General features: G+C 36.6%; 1 protein-coding gene across 3 annotated transcripts in view; it reads left to right on the top strand.

The window, feature by feature from the left end:
* CC2D2A (coiled-coil and C2 domain containing 2A) overlaps positions 1-21,480 on the top strand; it is a 52,274-nt gene that overhangs the window by 9,727 nt on the left and 21,067 nt on the right. For all 3 annotated transcript variants that reach the window (XM_071447306.1, XM_071447307.1, XM_071447308.1), the window contains 12 exons: positions 915-1,051; positions 2,300-2,431; positions 4,295-4,504; positions 6,567-6,670; positions 9,421-9,561; positions 9,986-10,142; positions 12,226-12,455; positions 13,396-13,573; positions 14,770-14,926; positions 16,027-16,174; positions 18,022-18,160; positions 18,974-19,177. In XM_071447306.1, the coding sequence (XP_071303407.1) occupies positions 915-1,051; positions 2,300-2,431; positions 4,295-4,504; positions 6,567-6,670; positions 9,421-9,561; positions 9,986-10,142; positions 12,226-12,455; positions 13,396-13,573; positions 14,770-14,926; positions 16,027-16,174; positions 18,022-18,160; positions 18,974-19,177 (1,937 nt within the window). The remainder of the gene's footprint in view (positions 1-914; positions 1,052-2,299; positions 2,432-4,294; positions 4,505-6,566; positions 6,671-9,420; positions 9,562-9,985; positions 10,143-12,225; positions 12,456-13,395; positions 13,574-14,769; positions 14,927-16,026; positions 16,175-18,021; positions 18,161-18,973; positions 19,178-21,480) is intronic.

Raw genomic sequence — 21,480 nt, forward strand, 5'->3', positions numbered from 1 at the left:
TAATTTCCTCACTGCTGTCTGTAGGAAATGCAAGGTGCTAGCCCCTCTTCTGCTGCTATTTAATGTATGCAGTGTTGATCACATCTCTGACTTTTTTGCTTTATTCCCACAGAGCTTCAAAGTCCTAAAAAATGGCTTTATAGTATCACTTGCTATTTGATATTTGAACTGGAAGAAATAGAAGCAAGTCTCCCAGTATGTACTGGAATGGTACCAGTGCAGCTTGCAGTGCAATGTCATAATGTTTGACATTGTGTGCCTCTGTTTTTTCGTGTCTTGTAAATTAGTTCTGACTACTTCTTGTGTGATCCACTGTGTTCTGATTTAGGGGAGAACTTTTGTTGTAACCCTCAGTACAATCCTTCCCTGTTTTGAGATTGCTTCTTGAAAAATACTGAATCCATACACACAGTGAAACAGCTTTGCAGGCAGGTCTTCAAATTCCACCTGTTGTTATTTGGCTAACATATTTCTTTTATGCATGTTTTGTATTTTGTATGAGACTAACTTAAGCAATCTATTTATTAACTGAAGGTCTGATTAGTCTGAATGTTTCATTTTCCATTGGAAAGACTTAGAAATGCTTCCCTAGTCAGTTGCTGCTCCAGGTTTTTTACACTGTTCTGCAAGCAGCCATTAACACTTATTGCCACTAAGTAACTTGGAAGTAATTTTTGGTAAGGAAATTTTTAGTTATTGGTTTATTAGAATTGTGATGCTTTGTGGTACTACTATGAGATATCCGTCTTGATTAAGATAAGGACCTGTTTTAATTCTATATTTCTTTTTTACCTTTGTAGTAAAATACTTCTGACAGCATACTTAATATACAATGCCAGTTATTTTAAGAATTAACAAACTAAAACTACAGTTACAAGATATTTTACATGATTTTCTTCTTAATGTCTCATTAGTGCCTGCTTCTGAGAAGATGCCTAGAAATATGCAGCCCAGGTACCTTGAGGATGAAGGTCTTTACACTGGAGAAAGGCCCTTTGTAACACAGTCTAATCAAAATATTTTAGAAAACAGAATACTCAGACAGGACCAAGTAAGTCACTGCTACCTTTTTAGTTGTAACTTTTATCAGCATTTTATTTATCTTTATAAGTGCCTTATTTTTGTTATAGTTAAGTAAGTGGATGGTCTTGCCAATATAGGGCTTTCATCTTCAAAATGTTTAGCAGCATCAGATATTGGGAAATAGATATTTTTGTAGGAGCCTGTTTTTAGTGTAACCCCACTGTCAGAACATCAGACTGGGTCTTACAAAACTGATGTCTTTTCTTGGCTCTGTTTGTAGCCTGCTGGGGAACAGACCACTGATCAGACTGTAAGGCAAATTAAATATTGGTATGGATTATCAGAGAGGTTTTAGAATCCTTTCAGATTTTCAAGTATGTCTTGAAGACTTGGGAAAGACTTGGGAAAGTAGCTTGGATATATTTTGTCCTCCTATATTATCATCCTATACATGGTGAGGTGTGTATTCAGTATAGACTTAAACTCCTGAGCAGTAGCTGCCCTTTATATTTTTTTGTGATTCTGTGTGTTCTTCTTGTGCTTTTGCTAATCAGATTGGGAACATTTAGATCTAAAATTTTTGAATGGGCAGTTGATTTTCTGCTTGACTTCATGGTGTTACCACATCAGCATTTGGCTCAATTGTCAGGTATTGAAAATAATAATAAATATAAATAGAAGGTGTATAGAATGGGAATGGAACTAACAGGGTAGGACAGCATCCTTGGACAGCTGCACTGGTTTAAGCTGTATTTGAATCCAGGTAATGAGAACAGAAGGATGAATTATCCTTGTGAAAACATGGATAGCAATTTCTGTGTAAAATACTTACCTGGTCTGCTTTCATAGATGCTGTTTAAGTAGTTCAGGTTTTGGACTAGAAGATTTGAGAGGTGCTTTGATAAATCATCTGAGCTGCTATTTAGCTCTTGTGTAAAACAAGATTTAGAATTCTTTCCATTTTAGTGATTTAAGAAAATAACATTTAAATAAGTGACATGTTGATTTTTTTTCTTTCAAATCTATCACACTGAATGTTGATGGAAAAATAAATCAGTATAATCAAAGTTTGAGCAACATCTTGGTCTTTTAATTTCAAAACTTACCTCTGGTATATTTGAAGATTTCATTTTGGTGTATTAGGAAGCTTTTGGTTATTTCAGTCACAAACAATCCAGAGTTACCTTTTATTCTGTATTTTTTACAAGAATTATGATTTTGCAAGTAATTCCTTTACAAAGTAAGAAACAATATATCATTTTGTTTTCCTTTGTAGGGGAAAGAATGGTTTGGTGATGATGGCAAAATCTTAGCATTGCCTAATCCAATTAAACAGTCTTGTACTAGGCCTCCAGTATCCTCACTGGAAGAAGGCATTGCACCAGAACTTGAAACAGTGTATAGAAAGGTAAGCATATTTCATATATGAGATTGCTGAGACTCAGTGTCCCAGTTCTTCTGCACCAGAAATCCTGAAGGGTTTTGTGCTAAGAACCATGACTGTTGATAAGTTTTTGTGATTTCATATCTGTTCTTTAAGTCAGTTCTACTTTATTAAGTATATATCTGTTTTTTCCTTTAAAAATGCTACAAAAGGATCAAGAGTTTAGGAGTGCTGGTTGAAGTAGTAAAGTGTCAGCTCATGACAAACACCTTAAAATATGAGAGCCAGTGAAATCATTGGGAGGCTCCCTTGGATATTCTCATGCCAAAGTAGAGTAGTTCCTATATTAGTGTATATATAGAGTTTGCTCATGTAGACAGTGACTAATTTTGAGTTATGTAGCATCAATTCAGATATTTTGGGGAGGTTGTGGAGTTTTTTCTTTGTTGTTTTTCATGTTTGTTTTGTTTTGTTTGCAGGGGGTTTTGTGGTTGTTTTTTTCCAGTCACAGCATTCCTGCCCTGGCAAACAGCAGTCTCAATGTGCAATCAGTACAAATCAAAATAAGTTGCAATTAAAACCATTCAGCAATCTTGAAGGAAGCTTTACTTCTTCTGCTTGCTAGAACTCTATTACCCTTTGGAAAGCTGACTTTTAATAAAATAGAGTGCTCATTTGGGACACATAAGTGATTCTGACTGTTGTTGTTGATAGAGATTTAAATGTGGCCCTTCAGTTGATGCTGGTGATAAATATGCAACCCACAGGCTGCATCCAGTAGCACTGATCTGTGCAGGGTGCTTCTGCAGGCAGGAAAAATTTCCTGTTTAGATCATGTAAAGATAGGCCAAAGGAGCTCATGTTTCAGGAACACCATGTTGACATGAACAGTGACATAGAAATATCTAAGTCACAGTGGTAAGACACTGAGCTTAAGGGTCCTTTATGGGCAGAAAAATAGTTAAAGCATAAAGAATTCAAAGTTGTAATTTTTATGACACATGGTATCTTTTGATGAGAAACTGAATGTGGAAGGGTCAGGTGGACTCCAGGGTGTTTCATGGCCATTTATATCAGTCCTATAAAAGAGCTAAATAAGTCCTATGCAACAGCTAACTTTCCCTCCAAATCCTTCTTTTCCTGTTCTCAGGAAGGGACTACAACAAACACCACATAACTAACAATCTTTTACAGCACCTTAATACCTCTGGTGCATGTCTTCTGGAGGATCCTAATGAGGGAGCAGGACTAGTCAGGCTGGAAGCAGTGTTAATTCTCTTCTGATTTTGTTAACTTGAGGATGTAAGGCATGGATGTCTTTCTGTCCAGTGGATTGAAGTAGTTTTTTTAAGCTTTGTTGCTGAAAACTTTCATTTGCCTTTGTTGGTCTGAATTTCCCTGGTGTTTGAATTGGGAAGCAATATATAAAATATTAGGAAATATATTATATTTCCTAATCTTACAATTTACAAGGAGAGCTCCTTGTCTTCCTGATCTACAAGGAGAGCTATTCTGAGAGCTGGGCTCTATCCTAGAGCTCAGTTCCAAGAGGAAACAAAACAATACTAAACAAATGTGTCAAAAGAGAACTAGCAGGCTCTGCTTTTTCTAATCCAGTGTCATTTTCTTCATTGCTCAGCAAAACCTTCAGTAGAGGAAGATGACTTCTTATGTCAGCCTCATGTGGGCTATAAAAATTCTGTTGTGTAGAATATCCATGGTGGTTTTGTACCACTCACTTGTCAATAAAGCAAGAGGTTAACACAGTTTAGGACGCAGCATTTAAATGTAGGTAATGTTAAATGGGTCATTTTCTGACAAAGAAAATCCTTGAAAGATACTGTTGTAAGAATCTGTAAATCCAATTTATTCTTTTTTTTCTTTCAGGCAATAAAAATGACATCTACCAATCAGTATTTTGTTGGACCTGGAGATTTTCAGGGAATGTTTCAATTGGATATTGATATTTCTGGGCTGATATTCACCCATCATCCCTGTTTTAGCCGTGAGCATGTGTTGGCAGCTAAACTGGCTCAGTTATATGATCAGTATTTAGCAAGAAAACAGAAGAATCTTACCAAACTTCTCACAGACAAGGTATTTCTGCTCTGTCTCCATACTTTGTTGAGACAATGACATGACAGTTTAAGGTAAAAGCCAAACTTGTCAGAAGTTAAAACCCTAAATATTTGACTGAGTTGCTGTGTGTTCAGTGCAGAATTGCATTTTTAAGATTAAGAATTTCTGTGATCTTTGAATTTGAATTAACTCTGAAGTAAAAGGAATACAATAAAATTTGCATAGTATTCCTTAGAGCACCCAAAATGTTTCCCAGTGAGTGACAGATTAGACATTACAGGATTGTGTACAGCAGCTCTGACAGGGAGACAGCAAAAGACATTATTCAATGATGGAGGGAAGTTAGTGAAGTTTAGTTTCAGTTATCAAATCAAAGTAAAAGGAAGCAGTTTAATTTCACCAGATTGTACAAAAGTGGAACCCATTTCCAGGTATTTGTCTGTGACAGATGCTGTGTTTTAAATGCACACTGCTGCCACATTTACTGTGGGACTCTTGTGACATGGCAGAACCCAAGGCTGGATGTAAACTCCTCTGTTTCTGGCTCTGTTGCTGCCTTGCTGGGTGAGCTTGACAGGGCTGCTCATCCCCTGTGTACCACCACTCTTCCTCTCTCTGTACATTGGAAGTAATGGCAGTGGTCTTCTCTGGTCTAAGTGTGTACATGAACATTAGGCATTGTCAACACAATTCTGATGTCATCAGGGCTCACAAGAACACTTGTCTGTCAAAAATTAGCTGGATTATTAAGTACATATACATTCAGATTTCCATGAACTAAAGGCCGTGATTTTCTACAATAAAGAACTATTATAAGGGAAGAATAGTCATTGTATACAAGCTCATTTTTATATTAGTGTAATGAGGGTCAGTAGGTGGTGTACAGATATTTCGGAATTTTTAGATAAAGCATTTGGTTATAGTTCTAATGATGGACAGACATTTCATACAGTATCTCAAAATAATTCCTTGTTATACTTTGTTCTGTTAGTACTTGCAAAGGATTTGCCTTAGTGCTGTCTGAAACAGAACATTTGGGTTATCCATGTCTTCATTACAGGAACCTATAAAGCCATAGAATCATTAAGGTTGGAAAAGACCTCTAATCAAGTTCAGCCCAGCACTTCCACCAAATCCAAATCCATCACTAACCCCCAAGTGCCAGTCTGCACATCTTTTAAATACCTCCAGGGATGGTGACTGTCCCTGCACAGCCTGTTCCAGTGCTTGGCAAAGTTTTCAGTGAAGAAATATTTTTCCCAATATTTTTCCTCTTGTACTGTCACTTGTTTCTTGGCAGGAGGGACCAACATCTGTCTACAGCCTCCTTTCAGGGATGGTTTAACCTGCAGATGCTCATGGGGGACCCTTATTGTTCTCTACAAGTGCCTGAAAGGAGGCTGTAGCCAGGTGGGGGGGTCAGTCTCTTACCCCAGACAACCAGAGACAAGTCAGGAGGATTGACTGCCCAGAAGCTGGGCCAGGGAAGATTAAGTTGTACATTTGGAAGAGTTCCTTCATTAAAATGGTGATTAGATATTGGAACTCACTGGCCAGGGAAGAAGTGGAGTCACTATCCCTGGAAATGTTCAAGAAATGACTGGATGTGGCACTTAGTGCTGTGGTTTGTTTATATCTGGGAGGTCTTTTTCAACCTTAATGATTCTGTGATTCTATTCTGTGATTCTGGGATTTTCTAATCCACTAAGGGTTACCTTTAGTAGCCCTTCCTAGTCCCAAGAAAGGCTTTTGTGAAACTTGGGGGGATTTTTGCTGACTTGAGGTCTTTTTTCACTTACACCTTTGATTCCTGAGCTTTCAGATGCTCCCTAGATCAGTCTTCCCCTTGATTAGATCTGCTGCAGTGATAAAAGTTAGTAAATCTTCCTCCTTTATCCAGGGATCCTAATGAAAATGTCATGCTGAGGAATCACCTCACAGACATGGCAAAACCCTGTAAATGCAGAATCAGCATAGTTCAGGGTTTTGTGTCATTAGTAATTAGCTCTTTCCTTTCAAAGTGCAGCACACTGCATACCTTGTTAAGCCATCTGTTAATTGCCTTTTTTGTTTGTTCAAGCTGCATGCTCTGAGGAGTGCTGTGCAGTACAGTATGGAAGGTGCTGGTGGTGATGGTGTTCCTGTGGCTCAACAAAGCATACCTGAATACAAAATGGAGATCAGGTGGGTATGAATTCATTGCATTGTTGGCTTTTAAAATTGTAGTCCTTTTTTCCTTTTCAAGTTGGTACAGAATATTATTCATATCAGACTTTTATATTCTACTCTAAATAGCTCTAGAAGAATTTTGAGGATTTAAGAGTTCTCACTGATAAGTTGCATAAAACATTATGAAGAAAATACAGTTTAGGCTGAAATTTTCATTCAAAAGTGGTCTAATTTGATTATGTTTATTAATTTCTTAGTAGCTATTTACTGGTATGTTTTGTATAATTAACTTTAATTACAGTTTCAGTAGACTTCAGCTGGATGCACAAAGCTTTTGCAATGCAATAACGTAATTTGTTTAACAGACAAAACTCCTAGTTTTTTCCATTCTCTTCCTCATTACACAAATGTTCTTGATTTCCTTCCCATTCTAAGGTATTTTGGCCATGTTTTTGCCATGGGTTAATACAAATAAAGTGGTAGAATTTTATTTTACAAGATCACAGTTATTGTTCTTGGAGAAAAACTGAGTTATAAAAATGTGCTACAGTTTTTGGCTTGGTAGTGACAGTTTGTATTATTTTTGGCAGATGGACAGTGATGAACTGTAAGTGTTAGCAGTATGATAAAAAAGAAGTTATTTTGGATATCCATGCTGAACAGCCTTTTAACTAGCAGATAACAAAAGTCTGAAAGTTTTTCACAATCTAAGAGTAGGCAGTAATGTATTCAGTTAAAGAAACAGAACTATAAAGTGATGTAATGGGTCACATTATACACACACAATATGAAGAGGAAAAATGTTTTTAATAACAATTCTACTTTCAGCCTTGAAATTTACATCTGCTAAACTTATGCATCCACACACTCCTCTTAGACAGAACATAAACCAGTCTATAATTTATTATTTTATACTGAAGGAAAAATAATTCCTTCAATTGAAAATGGAATAGCTTTTATCAGTATCTTATTAACATATCTTCTAGAGGACAAGGAGCAGGAGGTGTGCAGTTACCATACTGTACCTTGGAGACAGGAGCTCTCCCTAGGGAAAGCATGAGAATGGAGATGGGAAGAGTCACTGTGGGAATTAGATTCTTGGGTTTTGACACTTGAGGCTTGCTTGATGGTGAACTCCAGTAAGAAAGAATACATCTTCTGTGTATCTGATGTGTTTTTCTGTATCTTAAGTGCTTTAGTTTAGTTTCATGCTATTATGAATCTGGAGAAACTCAGCTGAAATCAGTGAGATCAGTGTTGCTCAAGTAACATGAGATGAGTTTGGCTGGGATTATTCTAGAGCTTTTCATATCTGTAATTCATTCTGGCTACAGCTCTGTTATTGGAAGTTGTTACACATATGAAGCTCAGATGGGCTCAGGAATTTTTGCTGTCATGGTATTCAGTACTAACTTGGACCACTTATGTTGGTAAAATCATCTGACCTGCCTTGTCTCTCTTTTAATATTGCATTTCCCTGATGGTCAATGTAGAACACTCGTGAGAAGTTACAGACATATAGCATGGAAAATAATCTAATTGTTTCCTCCACCCTGCAATACAGAACAGATATATACCCTTTGCTTTCTGAAGATCAAAGCTATAATTTTCCATTGGCTTGAGGAAGAAACGTCATCTGAATACAGAAAACTTTTGCAGTTAGGAAATTCATCTTCACTTCCTGAAGTAGGAAGCCAACATATGCTGTGGATATTATGATTCAGGTTCTTGTGGGTAATATATTTTAGTAGAGATGATTCTCTGCTGAAAGGTTCTGCTTCCAAATCCCATACATTAGATAAGTGTGGTTACTGATCTCTGTGTTCCTCATGTTTCATCTTCTGGTGTCATCTGGTAGACAAAAAAGAAAAGGTTGCTACATGGTTAAGTGATATGCAAACTGCTAGCTAATGAAGTGGACAAGTTATTAATACTGCTTTCTGAAGTCTGCATTTCTTCTTTGTTCATTGTTTTCCCTAAATTGGCTTATGCTGGTAAATGATGTATGATGTCTTTCTTCTCTCAGCTCTAACTCTGTCTCTGTTTTCCACATTCTCTGAATATTACAAGTAGCAATGTGTTAGTTTACATTGGGTTTTTTTAATCACAGACTTGGTTTTGTACCAGGATAATAGTGAAACAGCCTGTGCTTGTGCTGTATGGACATTTACATTGGAAGTGTGTGATGGTCATTAAAAGTGCTAATGAATAGCTCTTTTACAAACAAATTAGAAGGTTGAAATGTGAAATATCAATTCTGAGACACAAAAAAGACTGTTAATTTTGTTTGTATTAAGAATCCTGTATGTCTGTCAAAGGACTTACTACATTACTTCATCTCTTCAGGTCCTTCTTACTGGAGCTAGAGGCATATGAAAGTTAAAACATCTTTTGTAATGTACACGTGTAATGAGCATTACTTCATAGCAGCAGTGTAGGTTTTCTGGGCTGTTGTTTACATGAATTTACTTTAAAATATTTTAAATTATGTACAGCTGTAATAAGCATTTCCGAAAACTGTGAGATCTCTAAAGAGCGGACTTAATTGAAGTCAGATTGTTCCAAATGAAAGAGACTGGAATATAGGAGGAAATCAAATCCTGCAATCTTCAAGTTGGGGTTTTATGTTCTTTGGATTTAAAGCACTGCAGCCATCAATCAGCCTGAAACCCCTGTCACTTGGCTTTTGGTATCCCAAGTTTTCCATCTGTTCCACTGAGTGAGACAATTCTGATTGATCTTGTGCTGTGTATGTGTATTTCTAGACAAACCAGAAGACTTCGTGATGCTGAACAAGAAAAAGACAGAACGTTGCTTAAGACCATTATCAAAGTTTGGAAACAAATTAAATCCCTCCGGGACTTTCAGAAGTTTACTAACACACCCATGAAACTTTATTTGAGGAAGTATGTCTTCATAACACTTTTTGTACTTGATTTGCTAGCAGTGGAGTTGTAATAAGATTAGTTAATTTAGAAACTTAGAATTTTAGTATGCAGAAGTAAGACTTTGAGCAGTGCTGGCACTTTGAGCCTGCCACTATTCCTTTTGAGTTTGGGGAAGAGGGAAGGTTTAAATAAGAGCTGTAGTAACTGTAGCAGAAAGGAATGTCCACAGACTAATGAGTAATGAAAGTTACTATCTGGAATTAATGTAATTATCTGCTATCAACACTTAAAGAGTATCTGTGCTAGTCTTTTTGAATAAAGCATACTTTTGATATAATGAAGTTAATTCATGGAGAAGTAGATTTCTGTTATATGTTACAGACTTAATTGTAATGCTTATGTAATTTTATGTAACATGCTGTTACATAAAATTGTTTTGAAGGGAAGAGGTTGATCAGAAATCAGATGAAAAAGCATATGAAGCAGAAATTCAGGCTGAGATAAAGGAATTGCTAGAAGAATGTATGGAAGAATATGAAAAGAAAATGGAGGAGTATAAAACTGAGCTACATGACTGGAAATCCTGGAAGAAGACACAGGTTTGTTTAAATCATTCAATTTCACAGAAAAAAAATTACTAGTAAATGTGTCAAAAATTTCTCCTAATACAGAAAAAAATTTAAGAGTTATGTATATGTTTTATGTTCAGATACATTCTGTCTACTTAGAATTTGTTAGGTAGTTGTTAATTAAAAAATTAGAATGTATTAGGTTTTTGTGAGGCATTGTTTTTCTGGTACTGATTTTCAGCACTTCAATTCTTTCTTTCAGTTTGGTAATTTTGCAGCATTCCTGTTAAATTAATTTCTTTCTTGCAAAGAAAAAACATGGATGAACTTTGTGCCTATGAGTGATGAAGCAGAATAATTAAGGGCATTTCTAATGAGCTAGCAGTTGATATCATCTCATGTAAATATATATTTGGGAATGTCTCACTATGTTTAGGAATGTCTGACTGAAAGATTTAATTAATATTCTAGCCTTTCACCTCTGCAAAGCTTTATTGCTAACAGTCTGTGCTGTAGGTAAGGTCTCAGTTGTGCTTCAAAGGGATATTGAGAGGTACAGGTGCTGCAGCAACACCCTGCAACAAGATGATCTTTGAAATCAGCTGTGGCAAAATCAGGTTTGCTTTCACAGTTAGGTGGCAGTATACTGGATTCCTTGGGGTGATGGTGATTGTACTTTAATATGATTATTGCCCAGCTTGAACACCCTGGGTTTTTGAATACCAAAGAAAAATAAAGCTTAAGACAATGCTTCAAATACTGTTTTCAAGAATCTAGTGTGTCTGCTGATACTTTTATGGAGAGTCTTTTCATGTACATGCAGCCTCTGGAAGGCATTTAAAATATTTAAGAGGAAGCCAATATGCAGGAATTGGAAATTTCTGTTATCAGAACACAAGTGGGCACATGACTCATTAGCATCATGAAGGTTCACTTGTGGGATAAAATGGATAAGTGTAAACCTTGAAGTGAAGGCAGGTCATCATGAACATTGATCCTAATGCAAACTGTTCATCCATGCCTTCACAAATACCATTGTGGCATCTTTTTATTCTGCTAGTCACAAACTAGCTTGAGACTGAGAGAATTGTGGTTCTTTCCTTTTAGAATGAAATTACCTTTCTTTCTTACCCAGAGGTGCTATATTTTATTTTACTCAAAGTACTTTTTAAATTAATCACTCCTTTTGGTTTCTTACTAGTACAGATCAGATGAATCAAACTAAAGACACATGAATCAAACACTAGAGCTAGGTGGGACTAAATAAATGTAAAAGCAAATACAGGAGCAAGAAGGATAACACAAAATTCTGCAAAGAAAGAATATTTTTTAAGAACAATATGTGAACAAGTTGTTTGGCTTACTATTTTAGTTACTGAGCAGAATCTGTTTGCTCTCCTTCCTCTTCTTTTGCTTATGATGTGTTAAGTTGTGAAGCAGTGCTTCCAAGCAAGCTGTACTTCCAAGTAATCCAGAAGTCTGTGGAAGGAGGAATTGTTTTGCAGCTGTTTAAAGCTGGACATGCATGTAAACACTGGAGTTTTGTAGTTCAGGAGATGCTGAAAGGCCTGTGCTGTTTGTTTATTCTTGTTTGGCACAAGGAAGGGAAAGGATCATTCTGCTCATGCTAAAGATACTATGCTAAGCCAAAACCACTTGTACTCCAGAGTTTGTGGCACATGTGCATTTGTTTTGTCAGTGTATGTGCAGTCAGTGTATCTCAAACAACTGTGTCTACTGGCTGAGTAAGCTCCCTTCAATCCTAACAGAATGTATGTGGTAGCTCAGGCAAATGAGAAAACAGCATCTAGCCAGAATGTTCAAGCAACATGCTGATTTTGAAAGTTGGTAGAGAAGATTAAGTAAATGTTTTGCTTGGAGCACATTATTATTTTGAAGCATATGAATGGAATGTATTGCTGAATTCTGAAACTGATGCAGTCCTTTACAATGAGAGAAATCTTTTATGTGTTTGTGTGTAATGCTAAAATTATACTGTCATTTTACTGTACATACACCATCTGTGTTTAGCACATGTGAATCAAGAGAACAAGAGAAAAAATTGCAGAGATTGAAACACATTCAGAAAGAATGTTATTGTTTTTATATGCAGAAGTCCAAGAAGAAAAAGAAAAAAGATACTCTTGTAGATGAAGAATCAGAAGATCATGACTTTGGTGAGGAACGTATAAAACCCATCCCACCTAAAATGGCCAATAGCCTGGAAATAGAGCAGCAGGTTAGAGAAAAAGCTGACAGCTGCAGAAGGAAACCTGGAGAGCCTATTCTAGTTCCTGAGCTGACCCTCTCAGGAAGCATAACTCCAACTGAGCAGTGTCCTCGGTAAGATGAATGTGGGCCAGCAAATTACCTTATTTGTGAATTTCTGTAATTTATTAACGGTAAGATAAATGTGGGCCAGCAAATTACCTTATTTGTTAATTTCTATAATTTATTAATTGCTTGTTTATACAACTTCATATGCATGAACTCACCATTCTGTTTAGCCTAGTGATGAAACCTCTGCTTTTAAAGGTGATATAACTTAATTCATTTTCAAGTCACATATAACCTTGTACATAGTGCACTTAAAAAATGCATGTCTGCAGAATCCCTTTGAACCCTCTGCTATTCCTTGAGCATCTGAGAGTGCAGATACAAAGAAGCTGGTCTCACTGCTGGCAGTACCACTCTCACTAGCTAGTCCTTTGCACAGGGTCTGTGCTGTACTCAACAAAGCAAAAAGAAAGAAATTGTGTACTAAACCAGAGATTGCACTGTGGATAAAAGAAATAAATGCGCTTGTTTTCTATTACTTTCCATATTTTCACACACAATTTAACATACATCTGCTATATTTCAGTAATTTAAACACTGCTTTGTTTTGTACTTGGTTCACAAATAGCCTCATCAGGGAATGCTGCTTGGCTGTTGTACTCCCAATGACTGAAAACTTCAAAATTTTAACTCAATATCATTTTTGTGCTTTGGAGGAAGAGGGTGGAAGAGAATTTTTTTTCCTAGATAACTTCTTTTATATTGAGTTAGCTTTTGTGGATACAAAATTTGACTTAATCATTTTAAAATCATTTTATATTCACAAGAAGATAAAACACCTGTTAAGGAAGAATTCTAAAGTCATCCCTCTATAGTGACATTTTTGGAGGAATAACACCTATTTTTAGGTGGGTTCTGTCCCCCCATGAGAAAGCAGATTTTCATTAAAAATGAATAATAAAATGTTATTAAAAATGATATGATAGCTTGTTTGACATATTTACAGAGCAGAAGTTTTGCGACGAGAGGATGTGAAGAAACGCTCAGCATTTATTAAAGTCCTTTTCAACTCCAAGGAAGTGTCAAGGACTGTTACCCGACCAATAAGTTCCGATTTTAGAGTTCACTTTGGACAGATTTTCAATTTACAAATAATCAATTGGCCAGAGAGTTTGAAACTACAGGTAGATGTTGATTTATTGCACTAACTTTTAAAGGATGATATAAAATGTAATTAGTCCTGCAGTGCTTGTGTTTTGCTCTGTGGTAGTGTCATAAAGACTGAAAAACCTATGAAAGACCTTTTGTAAATCATCAATCTTACCCTCCTTCCTTGCTTCTCCAGTCTTTACCTTTTAACTTTACTGCTATGTTTTTGATGCTTATGCTTTCTAGAAATATATAGAAAAAAGCTATAGTTTGGATGGGAGAAATTAAATAATTGGGACTTGTGATTAAATATGTTAGTGGATTGGCCTCTTGATTTTGGAAAAACTTATTTGTGTTGCAGATCAAATTGCTAACATGGTCATCTTAAAATGTTATTTTCCACATAGTAAAACCCTCATAATGTTTACTGCAGGGGAATAAGAAAAAAAATAATTTTTAGTAATGTCTATAATTGCACTTGACTTGATCAGTGGTGCAGTTAAATCAAAGTACTACCACCCCCAATTCCAAGTATGAATTAAGAAATGTTTCACATGAGTACTTTTCAGAGTTAATATGAAACAGGATCAGGATCCTACTTCTCCCTTTAGAAGACTCCTCTGGTTAGGTAAAACAGGTAGTTCAGGGAAAGATGTAAAAACCCCTTGTCTGCTTATTTATTTAATGCATAAATTGAAAAGGAGAAGGAAGACCATTTTCCTGGATTCAAAACAATTGAATGGAGAAAGCACTGACATCACTCTGAGCCTGCAGCTGGCTGGGAAAGAGAGGAGCCACCTGCAGTGCTGCCAGAATGGGAACTGTGTGCCACACCCTGCCTTTCAGGTCAAGGGAGAATTAGGCAGAATCCCTCCAGAATCTTCAGCTGATCCAAGGGAATGTCACAAGCACTTGCCTATTGTACAGTGATGCTCTTAAAAGTCTGGATTTGTCACACTTGTCTCAGGTGCATTAGAAAAGTGAAGAAGATGGGCTTGTAGGAAGAATTCACATCAAGTTAAGCTGCTGATAGCTGCTGAAATGTCTGCTAATTGGATATTTTAGAAAGTGAATTAATACAGTTGCCTTAAATTATTTATTTCATGCTTAAGCCATAGTAAAACCTTTTCTCTAAGGTGAAACCTTTTCTCTAAGTTGAGATATGTTTTCAGCTTCTCAAGAATGCACATGTAAATTTTTTCTTCTGTCCCCTATCATATATTTTTCCTAGATTTATGAAACTACAGGTATCAGCAGTACCACCTTGTTAGCTGAAGTGTTCTTACCTGTTCCTGAGACTGCAGTTCTGACAGGCAGTGCTCCTCTGGAGGAAATAGAGTTCAGCAGCGATCAGCGTGTGATGCTGGATCATGAAGGAGTTGGGAGTGGTGAGGACTCTTGTTTTCCTTAGCTCAGTGTTTCTTTTTTTGCTGGAACCATGTAGCAGTAAGAGGCTGGAGTGGGTTTCAGAATAATCCCTGCTAACAGCCTTCACAGCTTCTGTAACTGAGTCTTCCATAATTGTCATGATTCTTATTACTGAAGTTTGCTGTGGAATTTTTATCTCTTATTAATTTTAAGCTATGCATAATAAAAATGTGTGTTTATTATTTTTTGTATTGTATTAGTGGAGCTTTACAAGCTATAGAAGATGTTTGGGTTTTTTTGAGCATTTGAGTAATCAGGCCTCTGACACTGCAGAGCAAGCAGATACTAATCATTATACCTCCAGTGATTTTTATGTTTTAAACCACTGAAAAACTGTCTGTAGAAGTGTATATGCAGAGTAATTTTTTGTCCCCCTATTTACTTTGTTGGCAACCTGCACACACCTTTTCCCTGGGGCTTTAGGCTGAAGATAAAACAAAGGAGAGATAGGAAAAGGGGAAACAAAGAATACATAGCAGCATATGGAACTTGCAAGTGTGTATAATGAATTTGAACAGCATTGTGACATGACTGACTTGCATAAATTTGCCATATATAAATACAGATAAAGCTGGAGCAGAATAGATTAAAAAATGAGGAGGAAAAAAATAGGGTAAAAAAATCATTACAGTAGATGTCACTGACTGTGATGACCATATGTACAATTGTATGTCAAAAGCTTTAGGACTAACTTTTCAGTCATACATAATTCTTTTGACTCTGAATTTCTGTTTTGTTAATATCAGTATGCTGAATCTGAAAAGCACCAGAAATATTAAAAGGTGTGCATCTGTGGAGGAAAAAAATGAGCCTTTGGCATAGCCTTTCCTTCCAGCTCAAATGAAAGGCCTTTTCTGTGGCTGTAATGGAATCTTTCACTCATTATTGTAGAACAGAGTTCTTCCCCACAGCACACAGCAGATTCATGGTTTCACATTAACCTTTTTAGATAAAGGCACAGGTTATTTGACTACTCATTTTCTGGAAGTCTTTTTAAAAATGTTAAGATATTGTGTTTAAATGCATAAATACACTACTTTGGATTTTTCCCCTTTGATAGGTGTGTCCTTTTCATTTGAAGCTGATGGTAGCAACAAAATGACTTTCATGACCTCTGGGAAAGTATCCAGTAGTGTCTCTTGGGCAGTTGGAGAAAAAGGAATCCCCTTAATTCCTCCAGTATCTCAGCAAAACACAGGCATTCCAAGGTAATAAGGCAAAATTTTCAGTGAATCATGGGAAACTGATTGTACTAGTATTTAAAAAAAAATATTTCATAATCAAGACTTCTCATAATATTTTTCCTCATATTTAGATATTTTACTTTGTGCTGTGACCCTCTGCAGATATCTTAGGGTACATGTATTTGGTAAATGTATTTCACTTAGAAATTATACTTTTTAGCATATTATTTCTAGAAAATTCAAGCTAATTAATTCAATTTTATCATTTTCTAATAGAGAGTGAATATATTGTCAAGGAATCTTCCTGTAATTATTTTGCTAAGAGCAGAAACTCCAGTTCTTTCTTGTCTGAAGTGCATTTGGACAGGCTATGTCTAATTTGCCCTCAGGCTGCAAGTTGGTTATTGTAGATTATTTGTCCATTCTGTTGCTTTTATTTAATTCCATGAAGTCGAAGAGATGATACATAAAGGCTGCTTTTGTAACCTCCTTAGGCACCTTCACTATAAACCCTTAAAAAGTTTTCCCATAGTTGTTAATACTGAGCAAGTATGAATACTTTTTCCAGCTGATTCATTTGTCAGGTTTTTATTTAATTAGAGGCTAGACATTGGCTTCTGTAATCATTCTGTAACTATTGTTAAGCAAGCTGCAGCCATTCAAGTACCTTGCTGATCAACATATCAGTACTCTGCTGCCTTCAGTGAAGGCAGAATAGATGAGGTTAAAATGTACAGATGGATTCCCAACAGCTAAATTTAACTCAGGAGACTAATCACTGTAATAAATGGAAAACTGAAGAATTTCAGAAGGAAGTTTTCTGTGAAACACTCTTCTTTGAAACACCTTGTGGAAATGAACAGCTCTCTGGGACTTTCCATTGTCTGTTGGGAAGGTCAGTGACAGGATTTTCATGACTAATGTTAGCTTTTGCTGCCCATGAGCCTTTTAGCACAATTGTGATTCAGTTGGCATTTGTTCAAGACTGATGCCTAAAGATAAACTTGATGTTCCTGCTTTATCTGCTGCTCCAGTAATTGCTGGATATTTGGCTGATTCTAACCAAGCACAAGACAGACCTGTAAGTTTTAAAGTTTTCTTGAAAATACTCAACTAAGTAGAGATCAAAAACTGAAACTAGCACCCCTAATATGAGAAGGGGCAGCATCCACTCCAGTGGTATTTGGCTAATAAATAACACACATGTCCTGGTGTATTGGCCTTATGTGTCAAGGTTTGAGTAGCAGTGGGCCTTCAGAGGTGGCTCCTGTGAGAAGATGCAGATGGCAGGCAGGGCAGTGTACAAAGGGCCTCCAGACCACCCACCATCCTTCCTTGAATACAAGAACGTGAGCAGGAGCACCCAAAGGATAAAGACTTGGGGATGATTCAGGCCCCAGGGTCTATGCAGAAACAGCAAGGAGGGGGCAGAGATGAGGGCTACAATGCAGGGCTGAAAGCACCATCCAGGAGGAGAGGTCAGAGACAGGAGCTAAGATACAACACAAGCAAGGACTCTATGTCTGAGAAGTTGTCAAAACTTCCATGTTACCTTTCACAGTGAGAAGCAATTTATCTTCTTACTTGTAGCAACATGGAGTAGCATAGGTATATCAGGAATATATCAAAAAGCACCTTATTAGCTGTATAAAAGTTGTCTTCCATCTTCTCCTTCATATTTCCCATTTACTTTGCTTTGTGATTGATCATTCCCTCAGTTCCATAGTTACAACTATGAACTGTGAACTGGAATTCACTATTCTGGTTGTGGAGAGCTTTTTGGGTTTTTCTAAGATTGTTTTAAATGCTTTTTTAATATTGCTAAATCAAATATGCTTTAGGTGTAAGTTGTGTCAATTCTGTCTTTTTAGTGCTTTAAAAACTATTGATGCTATTGCATCCATTGGGACATCAGGCCTAACTGATATGAAGAAACTAGCTAAGTGGGCAGCTGAAGCAAAACTTGATCCAAATGACCCAAACAATGCAGCTCTGATGCAGCTGATCATGGTAAGTGGTATTTTCAGAGCTGAAGGGCTGCTGGAGTTGTGGGACTCCTGGTCACCAGAACCTCCCCAGGCAATCTTCATGCTTGCCAGGGAGGTAGCAGCATTTGAATTTGTGATGGACATACTTGTGTGAATGTTAAGAAGAAAATATCTACTAAAAATATGATTAATGCATTTAGTAGTGGCTTGTTTACATATTAATGAATATGATTTATTAATCCATTCAGTAGTGGCAAAAAACGGTGGAAGGGAATGTGCATACAGATCAGTTAATAAATCAAATACAAAATATGGCTTTTGAGTTTGTTGTTTCCTTAAAGTACAAGGGAATTTCCAATGTACTTGTCTGGTACTAGATAAGAAGCTGCTCATTAATGAGGATTGCACAGGGATCTCGGGTGTTGTAGAGGCTTCAGCTTTTCTAAACAACAAATTGAGGAGCTGTTTACATAGCTGTTTAATTTACATGGCTGTTTATTTACATAGCTGTTTACAAAGCTGAAGTTCTGTAAATGGATCTCCTTTACTGTAGTTTCCTAGGTTACTCTGACATGTTGTAGTTTTCATACTCTCTGATCTTTTGTTTATGATACAAGGAAATAGAATTTTATTATATTCTGTTACTTATAATCTCATATGCTTTGCTCAGCAAAACACTGCTATAAAATACTTGGTGTTTGGTCTGTGTGATCCATCTTTATTGCTTTTGCTTAAAATGAACATCTTTGCAATATGCATGTAAAACTTATAAAAGCTATTTTATAGATTTTTGTCACTTTGTATGAAAAAGTTCATATTTTTGTTACTAATTTAGACTACTACAAGCGGAGAGGCACACGTTCCTGATTTCTTCAGATTGGAACAGTTGCAGCAAGAATTTAATTTTGTTTCTGATGAGGAGTTTAATAGATCAAAGAGATTCCGACTGTTGCAGCTCAGAAATGAGGAGGTGGCAGAGTTCAGAAACTACAAGCAGGTCCCTTTACATGAACGAGAAATCAGTGAGAAAATCTTCCAGGTAGAATGTTTTCTGAAATACTTCTTTTCTAGTTTAAATGCTTATAATGTCTGACTTGCAGTTAAGTCAAGTGGTTCTTTAAAGAATGTAAAGCTATGCTGGCATGAAAAAAAAAAGAATTTTATTCCTTCAGTCTTTTCTAGTGGTATTTTCATCTAATTAAACTAGCTTCCTTCCAAGGCAATATTTCCACAGCCATACTTTGTTCAGAGTTAAATAAAATAGAAAAACTGCTGTAAGCAAAAATGTTATAAGTTATTAGTTTTTGTTAAAGTTGAGATACTTTTTTTAAAAGTGATTTTAGATATAAAAAGGTAATTCAGAGATAATTCAGGTTTAGGCCTATTAGCTTTTGAGCCCTTTTTTGGGGGGGGGGACGGGACTGTTAGAAGCAATGACTCTAAGAATGACAAGAATTAAAACCTTTTTTTGTTTTATTAGAACCTGTGTTACAGATATTTCTGTTTTAGTACATTGCTCCAATTAGCTTACCTTGCCCTTGCCTGTCTGTTAATTACCTTATTGAAATGCAATGTGTGCAATTTTTTTTATTTGGGTTATACTTCAATTATTTTTATCTCAACTCTGTTATTAGTGTCAAGTCATGCATTTTTTTTTTTTGTTCTTAGCAATTCATGTAGCTAAGGAACATTTTAGTATGTTCATTGGCTTAGGAGGGTCAGAGTCATCTCAGATTCTGGCAAATGCTGTTTTATCCCTACTTCTAACATAGATTTACTTGAAAAATTCTTTTTTTCCTTTCTATTGGATGATAATATTTTTAAAAGATATTTATTAATTCAGACATATCTCTTTGCAATAAATATTACTGTTTTTTGTAAGTTTAGACTAGTTCTATATTTTTATTTAAAGATGTACCACATGTTTGCTGCACCTTTTTGGTCCAGTTCATTTTATGGGCTATTTTCATTCATTTTATGTAATCATTCAAAATTTGAAAACCATAGTTTAAGAATTATTTTGATTGAGTGTTGTTGGTTTTTTCCATTAAGATAAATTGGATAAACCCATGATTGCCCATTCCAAGTTTATTTTATATGCTGTGAACTTCAAAACTAAGTTTCAAGTGATTTGTTCCCAGTTGATTTACTAGCTGTTTGGCAAAAAGGTCTGGAAGTTCGTAGAATCATGGAAATACTATTTGTAAAATATTCTCTGGAGATCATCTGGTCCTGCTTTCCACTGAAGTGGTGGTACTGTTGCCAGCACTAGATGAGGTCAGCTGTTTATTTGTCTAGCCAAGTCTTGAAAACCTCTAAATGGGAGACTCCACTGCCTTTTTGGATAACCTGTTCCAGTGCTTCACTGTCCTTCCAGAGATTGTTCAAAAACAAAGAAAGAAAAAAGTCACGTCCAACCTGAGCCTTCCAGGTTGTGTTTAATGGCTGCTTTCCCTTGTTGTACTGTCTGGAGCTAGAGAGATGATTTTGGCACCCTGTCCTTTTGCCCCTCAAAGAGTTGTGAGCAGATACTGCATTGCTCATTAATCTCTTCCTCACCAGGCTGATGAATTTGAACACCTTGCCCAGTGCAAGAAAGACTCTGAAATACTGGAGTAAGTCCAGTAGAGAGCTACCAGAGTATGTGCAGTGCTGAAGCCATGACCTCCAAGGAGAGGCAGAAAGGACTGAGGTTGTTTTTTCCTAAGCAGGCAAGGCTTGAGAGGGTTTCTTACTGCATCCTTCAGGTACCCAGTGGTGCAGAGAAAACAGAGAGAGACTCATCCTGGAGGTGAGATGATGATAGACACAAGTTACTCCTAGAGACATTGCAGTTAATCATAATGAAAACATTTTTCACAAAGAACATGTTCAAGTTCTTGAACACATTGTCCATCAAATTTGTAAAACTGCCATCTCTGGAGATACTGAAAATTCAACTTTCCAAGGCCCTGAGCATTCTGATTGGAGTTGTTCTGATTCTGAGAGTTTGGATCAGAATGGCCACCAGAAGTCTCTTCAAATCTACATTTTTCTAAGATTCTGACCTCTTCTTGTAGGTCATGTCCTGTGGGCCTCTTGCTGTGTTAGTAGCCCTTCAGTGGATCCCATCCATTGTCTCCACATGCCTCTTGAATTGGCAGCTGCAAACTGGCTGCAGTATTTCAGGCATGCCCCCTGCAGTGTCAGGCTGGAGAGGGTGGCAGTTTCTCTTTGTCCTTATCTATCCTGTGGTTTGCCTTTTGCCAAAAGAACATGTCACTGGTTGGCATTAAACCCACATTTATTTCAATATGGCTGTTATTCTTCTGGTTGATTTCCAGTCTGTGCCAGTGCATGAAA

Source organism: Agelaius tricolor, unplaced genomic scaffold (genome assembly GCF_023055355.1).
Source record: "Agelaius tricolor isolate 1412-34295 unplaced genomic scaffold, bAgeTri1.0.p SCAF_24, whole genome shotgun sequence".
In the NCBI taxonomy this organism is placed as follows: domain Eukaryota; kingdom Metazoa; phylum Chordata; class Aves; order Passeriformes; family Icteridae; genus Agelaius; species Agelaius tricolor.